At 49.7% G+C, this 15,060-nt stretch overlaps 4 protein-coding genes across 4 annotated transcripts; all 4 read left to right on the top strand.

Annotated features, from left to right (window-relative positions):
• Positions 1 to 2,770: 2,770 nt before the first annotated feature.
• On the top strand, positions 2,771 to 3,604 carry COL26b_007957 (uncharacterized protein; the record flags this gene model as incomplete). The annotated part of the gene is made up of 1 exon (XM_053180735.1): positions 2,771 to 3,604. One exon carries the CDS (start codon positions 2,771 to 2,773, stop codon positions 3,602 to 3,604), a length of 834 nt encoding a protein of 277 aa, XP_053035257.1.
• Positions 3,605 to 6,352: 2,748 nt separating this feature from the next.
• Positions 6,353 to 7,705, top strand: COL26b_007956 (uncharacterized protein; the record flags this gene model as incomplete). The annotated part of the gene is made up of 5 exons (XM_053180734.1): positions 6,353 to 6,585; positions 6,640 to 6,995; positions 7,047 to 7,222; positions 7,284 to 7,487; positions 7,556 to 7,705. The coding sequence occupies 5 exons, from the start codon at positions 6,353 to 6,355 to the stop codon at positions 7,703 to 7,705; spliced, it is 1,119 nt and encodes a 372-aa protein (XP_053035256.1).
• Positions 7,706 to 7,878: 173 nt separating this feature from the next.
• On the top strand, positions 7,879 to 8,405 carry COL26b_007955 (uncharacterized protein; the record flags this gene model as incomplete). The annotated part of the gene is made up of 2 exons (XM_053180733.1): positions 7,879 to 7,920; positions 7,977 to 8,405. The coding sequence occupies 2 exons, from the start codon at positions 7,879 to 7,881 to the stop codon at positions 8,403 to 8,405; spliced, it is 471 nt and encodes a 156-aa protein (XP_053035255.1).
• Positions 8,406 to 14,202: 5,797 nt separating this feature from the next.
• COL26b_007954 (uncharacterized protein) lies at positions 14,203 to 14,908 on the top strand (the record flags this gene model as incomplete). Its single annotated transcript, XM_053180732.1, has 1 exon — positions 14,203 to 14,908. A coding segment is annotated over one exon (706 nt), but the record flags the coding sequence as incomplete, so codon positions are not given.
• Positions 14,909 to 15,060: the final 152 nt, after the last annotated feature.

The raw sequence follows: 15,060 nt of genomic DNA, 5'->3' as shown, positions 1-15,060 counted from the left end.
ATTGGCGACAGTCCACACCGCACTCCGGAACTCCGTTCCAAGTGTTGCCTGACATGTTGCATTGATCTGCCATCAACAGAGAATTCAAGTCGTATCGTGGGATAACCGGTTCTCAGAGCCGATCAGCGATCATCGAAAGGTTCCAAAGATCGTCTCGCGTCCAACCCGGACCATCAACTACCAATACGACGTTGTGATAGTCTTTCAAGCCATTGCAAAGCCCGGGCCGATACATGTTCTGACATTGAATTGCGTCCAGCCGCTCCCATTCAGAGACCGTAGCTGCCGTTGTTGAGATATTGCTTCGTGCTGCCGAAGTTCGTTCGGTTTTGAGATCCTCAAAGTCCCAGTCATCTTTGATATACAAACTGGCCCCCGGGAAGACGTATGGCTCCCCCGTTAGAAAAGACTCGCTGGCGACATAAAGTCCAAAGTCCCCAAATCGACTGGTCATCTGAAATACTGAGCTGTTCAACAGCATGTGAATGGGGATTGATGTGAAACCTAAGCTAATCCATACAGCCAGCTGAAGCGTGATAGAAAGAAAGTATTTCTCCACGAGGGAATACCGATATCAAGCCATTTTCCTCGAGCGTGTACTGCATCCACCTCTCGCCTCGAAGGTGCGTTCAAAACCTGCATGAAGAAGTTTGAAGACGCGAGTACAACAGTCGAGAGCGCATTGATGAGTAAATGCAGCAGAGTATTCATATTATTCGTGTTGTCGTGTCTACAATCGCTTTCGTAGAATTTCCAGGCCTGCTTGATATCGCCAGTCTCGGATATCGCAACAGCCAGAAAGGCGATCAGAACCACCATTGAAACTGACATAAGTCCGATATTGATAACTGCTGATTTTCGCCATCCGCTGGGTAGTCGAACCCATTCTGAAAGGTTCGGCAGGCGTGGCTTTCTGTGCTTCGAAGAAAGCTGGGACCAAAATGGACGAGCCATCGCGGAAAACGGTCAGTAGGAGGCCAAGGTATGGTAGGGAGGTCGGTAAATAGGAACTAACAGTCGTTTAAAGTAGACATAGACGACTGAATTGAATGTACAAGACGGTGGATTCAGAGAAACGTAAATTTGCCTCGCAGGCTCTTCTGTCAAAGGGGGCCATCCTTTCCTCTAAATGTAATGAAAACAGTGGCAGCTGACATCCATGGATACACAGGGAAATGAATCTGTCTCTAATTTCGACTGAGGCAACCCTTGGCAATAGCTTTCTCGTCCCTCAAAATGCCTCATGTCTCAGAATCACCGGCTTTATTGGAGGACGCCTGAGTCTGCCTTCTAGCCAAGCAATCTCCTCCAAAACTGCTGCCTGTTCTTTGTCCACAGTCTGACATTCGCGGCATCAAATCCGAAATAGGCTTAGCAAAAGCGCCAGCAATTTCGTAAACATACATCACGAAGACGGTGCAACGTTTCCTGATTTAGATTGGCTGGACAATGAGCAAGGCGACACGTGTCTTCAGCTTCGACAAAACATACCTTTGGATCGGCGTAACAGCTTCGATGACTAGACTTTCCAATACCTTGCCATTCGCAAGTTGCTCGACACCTAGCATTAGACTCAGTCAGCGGAGTTGGAATCATAAAGCCTGGTGAAGGAAAGTGTACTCCTCCGGCAACACACCTAATAGCAGTAATATTACGTTTGCGTTGGTGAAAGCGTTGCATGTTGCGATCGTCAAAGGAAGTGGCAATGCTTTTCGCTGTGTTCTATGTTGATCACCCTGCTGGCCGGCATCCCGTACTCAAATTCGGGGAGTGGCAAGCTGGGACTTGTATGTGAGCAAATAGACAAGACTTATTGATGGTGCTTTCTATTGTAAAGTCTCAAGCTAAGTAGATGAAACGATTATTCTGCACGATGTGTCATGGTGGATCCATTTGGCATGTATAGTGACAGACGTAGAGTGGCGGGCATTTGATGTGGGCATTAGGTTGGAAAGAAACTACCTGTCGCTTGTTGCATCCATTCGTACGGCCTACTTTGGTGACTATCTCATGACAATTGCCTAAGTCCAGCTGAAGAGGAGAGTGAGTTCGAATCACTGCTCGTCTTCAAGCATAACGCTTTGGTCTAGATTCCAAATGTATCTCTTTCAGTGTATCCCGGCGAATCTGGACCGCTGTTTTCTTGAGTCGGGTTCCATATGTCGGAACGATTCCTGAAAGACGATTGCCTTCATTAGGGGTAGAGCCAAGAATGAAATAACTGCCAGGGCAGAATTCTATGTGCTGCTCAGCCCCGGAATGAGCCGCTTCGACGTCCCGCCGCGGTGGGATCAGCTTGTCGTATTCATGGGTGCCAATGCAGTGCCAAGGGCCAAGAGCAGTAGCAGGACGACATTGATGCATACTTGCCAAGCAATGTCTTGAAACCTTGTCACAACATACGCAATGGAAATGAGGAAGAGTCGTGGAACATTTGGATAAAGCGCCATTCCTTTCCATGAACTTTGCTGAAGTCTATGACAATACTCGTCTAACCTCACTGCTACCAATCTCCGTCTTCTGAACCATGAAATTCCCAACAGCCTTTCCGTCAGCAAAGGCTTTGTTCATTATATTTCAACTGATTGCAACAATACAGTTGTTTTGCATGTACTATCCTTACCTGGCCCGACTGCCTCGTCGTAGGACGGAGCCTTCGCATTCTCACTTACACTGCCATGGAGGCGACGACTGTTTTCCGTTCATTCATGGTTCTCTATCTGAAGACGTTTCAAGAAGCATTCAATACTGCAAGAACAACTCTGCGGAGATGAATCGTGAGAATCCACGAATTGCAACAGTCACCGCTCAATTCGGCGAGCCCCAGCACCACTATCAACGAGCCTTGCGGACCCATCTGGTCCACAGCATAATCCACGGCACCGATGTTCATGTCCTCTGCGAAAACATCGTCGACGATCTATGGAACAAACCTGCCTTCATTCTTTCGATCCTTCTCGACGAGCTCGCGAAACCCAAAGAAGAGAGACTGGAATGGTTGATGTGGGTAGACCGTGACACCATCGTTCTGGACAACTGCCGGTCTCCAGCAAGTTTCCTGCCCCCTGCTCCTGGATGGGCCGCGAACGGACCAGACCCGGCATACATCACCAAGCGAGACAAGTTCCCCAAAGGCAACATTCACCTCCTTGCGACGACGGACTGGAATGGTTTGAACAACGGGGTATTCTTACTGAGGGTCAACAGGTGGAGCGTTGACCTCTTCGACTCGATCTTGTCTTACCGACACTACAAGCCGGACGTGGAGCTGAAGTTTACGGAGCAAAGTGCCATGGAGCTTCTCCTTCAAGAAGAAAAGTTTCGACACAATGTGACGTGGGTACCTCAGTGGTGGTTCAATGCTTACCCTGGTCCACAGAGGGACTTCACAGCGGATGAGCAGGTCAAACTGGAGGCGTATCATGCAAGGCCCGGAGACTTCCTTGTTCACTTCGCCGGGGTTGGCAATCGGGAAGAGGCCATGACTCCCTGGCTCCGGGTCGCCGAGTTGAGGACAAGTGGTTGGGCTGCCGGGCCTACGCAGAGAAAGCTCGACTACGAGGTTGCAGACTTTTGGCGCAAGAGAGCTGTCAAAAGCCCTTAAGAGTTCATGGTGCACAAAGGGTGCCTCCATGATGGAATATAGAAAGATTAAGAAGTTGATCACTGTAGACCAAAACATTACCTTTCGCCGAGCATTCTTCACTTGGGACCAGTGTGTAATTCCGTCGGAAGGGTGGGAACGTTGATGATCGCGAAGAATGGCTTTTGTTGATATTTCAGCTAAAGTATGAACTAGATTGAAAAATCAATTTTACAAGTCATCACTGGAGGAGCAGGCCAGTTCCTCAATACCATTGATCATGGCATAAGCTGGCGGGGGGTCGTTGAACTCTGCATCCGCGATAATTACCTCAACGCCCGTTCGCAAGCACTTGTACCTTCACAGTCAGCTCATGTCTATGTCTTTTTCGCTTTGACGGCATACCTGAATCCTCTTGTGTGTACCTGTGGAAAACCCACAGATAACCTCCAAAGCGTGCCTGATTGAAAGCACGGAAGATCCAAAGGTTGGTGAAACAAGTGGGACGATGTGGCTTTTCCAAATGCCGGGGTCAAGAGAAAAGCCATTTGGCCCTTCCGCAGGAGCAATCGGTATATCGCCCACAACACCGCAAATGGGATCATACCTGACGTCCTCTCGCGAGCTCTGGCCCACGCATACTGCCGTAGTAGTGCGAAGGCGCAGCACCAGATTCCGTAGTGAGATTGGCCCCAGCCTCTGCATCAAGTCAGGTTGAACGGAAACCTCCAGAGCCAACGCTAGGGGCTTATGGGGGTTTAGCACCGGCGGCGCCGGAATGGTCATCTTCAGCTGCAGGGAAGGGCTGTATGCCGGCAGGGTACTCCGGACCTGCGCCAGCGGCTGCGGAGTTTCCAATTCCTCGGCTGCGATGGAATTGGTGCACGAGCAATCACCGATGGTCGGCGAAATAACTCGAAATTGAGGCAGGGGCCGGAAGAGGAGTTCTGTTTTCTTGACAGTATTGAAACGAAGAATCCCTTGTCGTTGAATTTTCACTTTCAATACGTAGGCGACGGTAACTTTCAGGCCGGCAGTGTTGATCCCTGTCGACGGTGGGAGGCAAATGGTCTCGCAGTGGGGGTCAGCTGTGGAATGCGGAAAACAAAGTGACAGGGGGAAGCAATGCTTCCCCTCCTTGAGAGTTCCCGCGGCCTGGGCGATCTGTGACGACCGCTTGAAAATCTGCTCCCGCCCATTGTCAGGCGGCGAGCCCATGCGCTGTGTGCTTCAGAGTACTTGCCTTGCGTGACTGTTGTGTTGTGTTCGATTGCGGCATCTTGGTGGAGGAATCTGGTGTCAATACAACGGCGCATCTGATGTCTAGCCTGCCTAGAGACATTTCCATTAGCAGCTGGAGCCACCGGAATCGACCATATCACTGAATACCTTGAAGTGAGACCATGATAGAGGCAATAGCCACCGAGTCTTGCACATGAACATCGATCGTTCCCTCCACCTCTTCTCCAGGATGGAACCAGCCTCGTCCGGGGGGAAACTTAACACACAAGTCGACTCTCATCTCCACGCCACTGAACGACAGTTCGGAGATATGAAAGTGGAATGAAGGTCTGCCACATGCGCGGAAGCCAAGCGTTCGTCGCAAGCAATCTTGAATCAAAGTATTGTGCCGAGATATTTATGTTGAGTTGGAACAGGAGGCGAATGTCACATCAATCACAATTGCCTGATCGCTTGAGTGTGTCGACGAAATAGAATGTTCTCCATTCAGAGTAGCACGTATCACGCAGCTGCTGAACTGTTGCAATGCCTTTTACTTCCCCTAAAAGTTATGAGCGACTCAACAGACGCTGGTTTACCTCTAGTTTCTTGACTGGTAACGGTGAGGAGACAGCTGTGTCGGCAAAGGTACTCCGGTTTGCGGCCAAGTGAAGCATCATAGTCACATAGTTCCCATCGTATCATTCGTCTGCACCAAGTGCAATGGAAACATCTCTGGAGCGATGTGCTCAACGCTACGTGAGCGGGTTTGGGGGCACGGTGGCCAGGGAATGACGGGACCTGCCACGGTGCCACTGTGGTTCGTTTAAGTCTATGCTGCCCGGGCAGAAAAGTGAAGATTAGTCCAGCGCTAGTGCCGCAAATACGGACGAAATCGTACATTCCCCCCAATTCTCCTTCGGGACTGGCTGGGTTCTGCCTGCTGAGTCTTGGCACTGTCGCCCCTTGGCAGAGTGCGTCAAATGATGCGTGATCTGAAGGGAACGGGCATTTTCGGATCTCATCTACAGCGAAGAAGACTAGCGACGAACAGGATGATCGCAGAGGAACGAGGAGGCTCAATAACAGCCATGTAGATAGGTGATGGTGATGGTTCTCATAGATAGTCGGCCGTTTCTGGAGCATCAGCTTTCGCATGCTCAGCCAGATATCTTGTCGGGGCGGTAGACATACCGAAAGCAATGGCAGTCCCCATACCGGATGCTGCGAATGGAGCCGAAACATTTGATCCTGTGACGTCACGCCGGGCAACGGTTCTAGTACCGCTCCTACCCTAGATAGACGGCGGCGCACCCTTTGCCCCTGCAGTTATGTTTTCTTTCGGAAGATTTCTGGCCTGGGCCTGACTCTTGCATCCCGTATAATACAAGCTTCCTGTCTCATACGAACGAGGCGGCTGTCTAAGATCCAACCATCCAGGACTTCTCATTGAGGCCGCAGCGTCCCTTAATCCTATTTCTTTTGCACCCCTAACGCTTGGCGCTCTTACATTCTTCCATCCATCCCACTCCTCTGCCACAGGTCATAATGGCAACAGAGCCAGAGTCCAGCAGCTCCAGCGATACGCAATTGCGGCCAGTTGAGACGAAGATGTCCTACTCCTATGAGGATGAGAAGGGATGGCGACGCTGGAGGGTGCTTCGTCCCGGACGGGGTATCTACCATGATATCAAGCGAAGGTTGCCATACTACTGGAGTGACATCGCCGACGCATGGACATATCGCACAGTCGCAAGTACAATCCGGATGTACTTTGTGAAGTAAGATGACGCTTTCTAACTTTTCCTATATCGAAATATAGCTAACCGGTCTAGCCTGCTTCCAGCGATTGCATACACTCTCGACATGTACCGAAGAACTGGCGAATTCTTCGGTGTCAACGAAGCGCTCTTCTCCTCAGCACTTGCCGCCGTCGTCTTTAGCACACTCAGCGCCCAGCCCCTGACGATAGTTGGCGTCACCGGCCTGATCTCTCTCTTTAACTTCACGATCTACGACATCATCAAGATTTACGACGTTTCTATCTACCCACAATTCATGGCTTGGACAGGAATTTGGGCTGCAATCTTCCACTGGCTAGTTGCAGTCTTCAACGGATGCGACTATATGCGCTACGTGACGGACTTTTCTAGCGAATCCTTTGGCTTGTACGTGGGAATCATCTACATCAGTAAGTGATCACCTTTGCTTTACATGGCACCCTTTATTCACATTATTATAGTCAAAGGAGTTGAGGAACTAGTCAATGAGTTCACTACTGAGGGCAGTGCTGCTGGGTACTTGGCCTGCTTGATTGCCATACTCTATTTCGGAACGGTCTACGCGCTCGAGAAGCTTGGCTCTAGCACTCTCTGGAGAGCGGACTTTCGAGGCATTCTTGCAGACTATGCCTATGTCGTAAGCCGTTTTAAAATGCCTTTCCCATGATTGAATGATTGCCTAACGTCCATTCCCACAGTTTGCTACGGTTTTCTGGGTCGGCTTCTCCCATATTCCAGGACCTTTGAAGGACGCACACATTATGAGAGTTCCCATAGAGACAGCGTTCCATCCCACACAGCCCCGAAACTGGCTTATCGACTTCTGGAATCTCGATGTCAAGTGGGTGTTTGTTGCCATGCCTTTTGGTTTCCTGACTATGTTGCTCTTCTACTACGACCATGTGAGTTGCGACCCGGGATGTCGAAGAACTCATACTAACCACTTCATAGAATGTCAGCAGTATTACAGCACAAGCTCGCCAATACCCGCTTCAGAAACCTGGCGGGTTTCATTGGGATTTCTTCCTTCTCGGGTGCACCACTTTCGTCGCAGGCATCCTTGGGCTCCCGATGCCGAATGGCCTTGTTCCCCAAGCTCCAGTTCACACAGACTCATTGACAGTCTACAAGACAAGTCTAAAGATCATCCCAACATCAGAGGGGGAGGACACTGAGATCCGCCGTCCAATTGTCAGCGCAACTCATGTTGTCGAGCAGCGACTGTCGCATCTGTTGATGGGGCTTGCCCTGATTGGAACGATGACCGGGCCTCTTCTTGTGGTTCTTCACACAATGCCGGCCGCGGTATTCGCTGGTGTATTTTTCGTGGTCGGAGTAAGTTCATGGTATGGAGCGTTCAACGTCTTTGGTTGATAACTAACGAGTATTAGTGGGGATCAATTGAGTCAAACTCCATCTTGCAGAAATTCGTGTTCCTCCACTCCGAGAAACGGTTCATTCAACGCGACGAGCTGTTGCTCCAAGTGCGCCGTCACAAGATTTGGCTTTACATTATCCTACAATTCGCGGATGTTGCGGCGTGTGTAGCCATCTCGCACACCCTTGCAGCAATAGGCTTCCCGGTTCTGATCATCCTGATCATCCCTATGAGGGTTGTGTTAGTGCCGAGATGGTTCACCCAGAAAGAGTTGCAGATACTGGATGATTTCACAGCAACAAATAAGATGGTGCTGGCGAGTTTAGGTGGCAAGCCTGGCCTCCCTGAAGGTTCTCGGGAGGAGGAATGGGGCTTGGAAAGACGTGTCAGCGAGAGCAAGCATGGGGTGCCGAGACAGAGAGCCGGCAGCTTGCACCGCTGATTTTATTGAGAATCGCCATCAACTTCAGAACAATACTGCCAAGTGTCTAGCAGAGATGATAGTGTCTCTGGACGAATTCTGTACGTCCGTTGCCACGAAATGAATTACATTCTGATCCCTGCAATCTCATTTGCCTGATCTCGATAAAACAATGATAAGCCCCATGACCAACCCAGGCTTTAGGAAACCTGCTGGCAGACCATAACTGGAACGATTCCATATGATAAAATAGTTGCACAGCTGAAATGTAGTTTTTACCTGCCCAAGAAAACTTGACTCATTCATAATTTGACTTTTGACACGGCGCTAATTGCCTTTGACTTACAAGGGGAACTTACTTTTGTATCGACAGCACAAGATCAATCAGGGGTTAAGGCGGCGTGGTAGGCTTTAAGGGGGGTTCAAGGGACTTTGACACAATGAACAAAGCTAGCGGTAGCTTCCAGCATTTCCCGCAGCCTGTCACTCTACGAGCAAGCCTGATAGCTATTATTCTTCACTCTGTAGAGCTCAACAAAACAAAACTATTCCTCTGTTCGTTCAATTGTTTTCTCTTCTCCTTCCAACGGTTTGATAACGCTTTCAGCTACCGGGTATCCTATGCTGGCAAATCGGCTGGACCTCCGAACTCTTGCTTGTTCCTGCTTTTCGGGGGATGAAGATGCTGTCATCGCTCTCAGAATCTTCAAGGGGCTTTTGTTTACATTTGAACTAGTTTGAAGTGGTGGGAGGTGTGGGTTAGACGGATTCAGGGCAGCATATATTTGCACAGATCGGCGCTGCCAAGCCAAGGCACGGTAGTCGTGACCTCTGCTATTTACCGCATGTTTGTCGGCGCCATGCCGAATCAGAACGTTCATTACGTCTAGTTGGTCATGAATCACAGAAAGATGTAGGGGTGTATCTTGTGATGGTTGCTGCCTCGCGTTGACGTTGGCTCCAGCTTGGAGTAAAGCAACGCCAATAGCTGGCGAGCCAGTCCTGACTGCGTGATGCAGGGCCGTGTCGCCGAACTGGTTGCGGTCATTCACATTAGCCCCAGCAATTATCAGCTCTGCGACCATTTGTGCGTTTTGGAAAAGACAACTTTCGTCGAGGGGAGTGCGTCCATCAGGATTCCGCGCAGAAAGATCCGCTCCACACGCGACGAGGTCTCTTGTGATTCCTGCAGCACCATAAAAAATGGCTGCAAATAAACACCTGCTCAAGTCGCAGGAGGGAGGCAAGGTGAGCTGCTCCAGGTAGATTCGGCGGCTCAAGTCGTAAATACAAGACCCGATGCCAAGCGCAGTCAGGCCCTCGAGAAAACAGTCCCAGTTAACCCAGTGCCATCGATGATCTCTTGGGAGATACAAAGCATCTTGAAACTTGTACCAGACTCGGAGAGATTGCGTTCCTTGACGTAAAAAGACATCGAGCGCCTGATCTTGGGAGATGCGATATTCTTCTGCTTGGGTAAGGTGGTGCCCAAGCGTTTGAACGGCATATCTCAGAAGGGGAAGCTGATGAAACACAGATTCTATGGCTTCACGGACCCCGAAACCGGGCTGAGTCGGCTCGTACTCGCGATTCTGCGGTTTCCGGCGAGTAGATACCGGCCCATGAAGCCGCGTATCCTTCGCGAGGGGAACAACAGTCTTGTCAACAGGATGTATCTGTGGTTTCCCCTTCAGACAACTATCGAAATGGCTGGTGTGAGACCGTAAATTCGAGAAAGATTCGCAGTTGGTGATTTCGTTCTGCGTCAAGTACAGGACGCAGGTGAGGGCGATATCGCGATGGGCCACACCGATAAGCTTCGCAGGCTGTTCATTAGGTCGCAGAATCGCAAGGCCTCTCTGTAACAGAAAGACAGACACAGTGTAGTGGATGAACTGAACGGTACCCGAGTCTTGAGAGTCGTCCTCATCTTGAATGTTGAGAAGACCCCGTGAACGACTCCGAATGAATTTCTCTGCTTGCAAATTTTGCCCCACGGATTCACTCGATCGCTTCCATGAGTCCAAGGTGACTTTGGACGCGTTGCGATGGAAGCGCATTGCGAAGCATAGCTCAAGGGGGCTCAACCTTCGATCTGCGAAGAGCATCCCGCTGAATAAACGGAACGTATCAAGGCGCTCATCATCTGTAAGCTTATGAAGTATTTGCATGTAAAGGCCATCCAGTTCCTGCGGTGTGGCTTCGAAGGCACTCATGGTTTGCTAAAGACTCTCGCCGTGGTCGCCCGATTTGAGGATTCTGTAAGTAACCAGATCAACCCAAAGAAACACACCATCAGCTCGGTTGATAACAGATTGAACCACCGTCCCGTTTTTCGCTGTGTCAGATAGACAAGCTCACTTTTTCAGAGTGAACGTCTCGATATCTCGGCCGTTATGATTCTCGACCCAAATCTCGGGGCAATTGTCCACGGAAATGTGGGGGTAGTGTCGACTAGAGAATAAAACCTGAAGTTTCTTGGTCGAGATCCCCAGGTCGCTCAGACCAATCTGCTGCTGAAGGAAGTGTAGCAAAGGCCGAATCTCATCGTCTAGACCCTCATCTAATCCGTCGAGAAGAAGGATTGTGGGCCTCCAGCACTGAAGCCCGCATGAGATTTCGAACATCGCCATCAATTCCTCGACTTTCCAATTCATTCCTTTTCCTTTGACGAAGCGGCCATCCGATGCGTTCATAAATTCGACTAACAGCTCGTGATTTTGCGAAAATATTTGGTGCAATACGGACCGCAAGACGCCAATCGTGGAATGTTCCAACATGTGCCCCGATGCGTCATAAAAGAAGGACGCAATCGTGACGGAATTGTCAGCATGGGTCATTTTGTAACTTCTCCAATGTTCGCTTCATAAGCGTAGATTTTCCAGACCCGGCTTTCCCTTTGATCCAGAGGAACTGGCAGTCACCTCTCAGCCAAGCCTGGAATTGTGGAATCTGTGACAACCATCTTCCAGTACCCTGGTATGGCTTTCTGATAACAAGGCGGCGGTGATGCATCTGGGTGAAATCTAAAGATACACGTACTGTCGAGGAATGAGTAATGTGCGTGTGTACTCGTTCGTACGATTGATGGCCTACCGTTTTTGCAATTGACGTCCAGTACGTGTTTCACCGCCTTTGCTTGATTGGTATCTAGAAAGAAAATGGACGTAAGCATAAAAATTCATCATTGACCACGTAAGAGTAATAAGTCTGATTTTGACCCACCGTAAATTTCGCGAAGTGTTGGGCCTGTTTCAGGAGCGTGCACCAGAGACAGGAGCTCTTTTGCATATGCTGCCGCTACTATGGCTGCATGCGGCTGCCATCTCTTGTTCTTGTGTGAATCGGCATAATCACAAATTCCCCGAATGACGAGACACGGAAAAGTGTTCATGAGACCGGCGGCTTCCATTTCAAAACAGAGGACCCCACCTAGCTCTGAGCTCAACCTATCCCTCGACATACCATCTCTCATCACTTGGTTGCCTGAAGCTATCGTGCCATAGTGAACTATTGTCCCCTGACTTTTTCGCGCTAGTCGCTTCACTAAATATTCATTCGAGCAGTTATCACAGGTAGAACCCCCAACGTGATGGTAAGCTGGCTCATACAGGAGGTCTTGCCCTGCGGACTCCCGAGCGAAATGAGGCAAGCGTTTGAGGCGAGACCTGTGTCGAGAGAGAAGTTCCTGAGATCTGAATTGCTGGGCGCGCAGCTTTGCGACGGCGATCAGCAAAACGTTTGGCGGTGCATTTAGAAAGCCGGTTCGTTCGAATTTCTCTGGTCTCGACTTGCCAGAATCGTATTGAATGACTCCGCCATGCGTACTTTGTGGCTGGCTCACCACAACATCCCCAAGGCGGATGTCGTTATCTGCGTTTGGCACCCCGCCTCCGATTCCTACCATCAATCCAAAGTGGATTGAAGGGAAGTCCCTTTGTATCCCGATTGCGACCGCTGCCGCTGAGTTGGTGCCCGTTTGACCTGCAGGTAGGCTTGCAAGAACGATGTTGTGTCTGCCAACGCGGCCTAGAACGTAAGCTGATGTACGTGCGGCATCCAAATGGTCATGAAGTTCGTCTAGAAGCTCCTGCGCTGCGGCGAGCTCGACTGGCAGAGCACAAACCCACCCGACTGTGTACTGCTCGGGTTGCAAGGCCCTCCGCGGCATCTCCACAACGTCAATGTGAGGCTATTGAGGAGTGAGAAAGGAGTGGAAGCAGGGCGATGAGCAGAAGAGGAGATTACCCCGCGCTTATCTTTGGTTCACAAGGGACCACGTTGGCAGACTCCATCAAAATCAGGCTGCATGTAGTCAGATGATTTAGCTCGGCCTAAAATTAGGCCGACTTTTCTCTTTCCCTTCTTATTTTTCCTTTGCAGAGTCCCGCCTGTGGGCGCACCTCACCGACTAAGGTACCGTATGATTTTCACGGCAAAATATATTACCTAGCGTGCCGCACCTATCTTATAAACGGGTAAGGAAGGTATCAAAATTTAGATTCTGTGACAATATCTGAGCATTTAGTATTCTTCGAAAAAGTAGTAGTCCTGGCCCTCGCATACTGCCCCGTCAGAGTCATACGGCAGTCAAAGAGGTGCGCCCACAGGCGGCAATCTGTGAAAAGAAAGTTAGAAGGGAAGAAGAATAGTAGCACTGCGCCGATCTAGATGACAACGTTGACCTTCACGGACAGCAGTAGGTTATACATAGTAACTAGCCAAGTGTACGTCGCATCAGCAAATAATTTCATAATCCTAAATTTTTCATGTTATCGGTCCTTACAGGTTCATGTCTTTTTCGCTCCTGATTCTGGTTATAGGGATGATGTCTGATGCCTCTCCTGCATGATTCCAGCTACATAGTAGTCCGATGTGTGTGTGTGTATGTGCGTGTGTGCGCGTGAGTGACTTCCCCATTTGCTAGGCAAAGGGCGTCTAGCAGTTATGTATGTAGGCCCATCAAACACAACAATATATTCAAGGGAATATGTTAAAATATAGGAGTCGAATGTAACAGGGCGACGTCTATTTTTAATTGGTATTTCGGCTAACTATCTCAATCTTTAATAGTTTCATGTCAGAAGCCCTCTGGCTAGAAAACGAATTCCGCTATGTTAACTTTCTGCGTCCCAAGTGAGTTACTATCCACGTCCGCAATGGTGTCAATCTCTTGTCGTACAAACTCTCAGCAGAAGCAGAAGAGACCATACTTCACGATTCTTTACGTGCTTTATTTACCTTGGGCCATCACGGAGCACTTCTCCGAATTATAGAAAAGACCTAAGTTCTTTTATCAACCATTGATAATCTAAAGAACCAGGTTCTGTGAATGATCTGAGTGCGGACTACTCAAAACTGGGAAGATTCGGCGTTATCGGTCGGTGTAATGGGTTCAGTGATCCCCAATGAATAGAAACGGATATTACTCCTACTCTTTCAAGGCATTCCGTACTAGGAAACACTAAGTCCGTGAACCTTCGCCGAATGCAAATCAGCGTCAGTGCTCGTCTGTACGGACCTCAGAAAACCATTGAAAATACACTGAATGTCAATTACTTACCGCGCGGTTATGACCACAACCAATTTCAATCTGAAATGAAGAAACTTTTCGCCCACATTGAGCCTTCCATGAGCTGGAAATCAAATGTCACCCACTCACGGGATTAATGGCTTTGCGTGCAAACCAGAAGTTTGCTAGGCCTTGCTTTTCTTTTTTCCCTAAAAATGTCCTTCTACTGTCTCTCAAGGAGTTGGAATAATCATTCCAATCACATCACATCACGCTTGCCATCGTTAAACAGTGCCAAAGCTCAACATGTCTTATACCCCGACTACCCACAATGCAAGCTACGAGGCAATTTCTGCTACGAACCCCTCGATCTCCGCCGCCGGCAAAGTCGTCCTCATAACTGGAGCCGGGTCTGGAATTGGAAACGCCGCTTCGTTCTCCTTCGCTACAGCCGGAGCAAAAGCTTTGATTCTCCTCGGTCGCCGAGTGGAGTTACTTGAGCAGGTTGCAAAGTCCATTCATGAGAAAGGCCTCGATACGGAGACAGCCTGCTTTGCTGTTGATGTCTGCGACGAACAGGGTGTGAAGTCTACGCTGAACCAGATAGTCTCTAAGTTCGGACGCATCGATATCGTCATACACGCAGCTGGAGCCCTCCCGCCCCTTGGCCCTCTGGCAACAGTGCCCCTCGACGACCTCTGGAGGGCATTCGAAGTAAACATTAAAGGCTTCCTGACCTTGGCTCAAGCTATGTTGGCTGTTACCACGTCGGGTCAAGAGGGCGCGTCTCAACCGGTCCTTATCGTCCTCAACACTGCCGGAAGCATCATGCCTCCGCTACCGGGCATGGGCGGGTATGTGGCAAGCAAGATGTCCTCCTTGAAGCTAGCAGAGTACTTGGCTTCGGAGAACAAGAACAAGTTGCGAGTCATTTCGGTGCACCCAGGTCTAATCCAGACTCCGATGGCTGAAGAGCTTGAGAAGGCAGGACTCAGATTTCCGTATGACGACAGTGCGTGCCGACTGTTGTTGTTGTTGTTGTATTTAACGCCGAGGCGGCAAGGGCGCAACCGCCCTTGCGGCCGACCTCCCGAAGGGTATATGGCGTGAAGGGCCGCAGGCTCAAGCTATATACTCTAAAGTACACTCCTCTTCCTAACGTCC

Source organism: Colletotrichum chrysophilum, assembly GCF_026319265.1.
Source record: "Colletotrichum chrysophilum strain AFK26 chromosome Unknown scaffold_67, whole genome shotgun sequence".
Taxonomy (NCBI): Eukaryota; Fungi; Ascomycota; class Sordariomycetes; order Glomerellales; family Glomerellaceae; genus Colletotrichum; species Colletotrichum chrysophilum.
The sequence above is the reverse complement of the archived record's forward strand: the minus strand, read 5'-3'. Positions and strand labels throughout refer to the sequence as shown.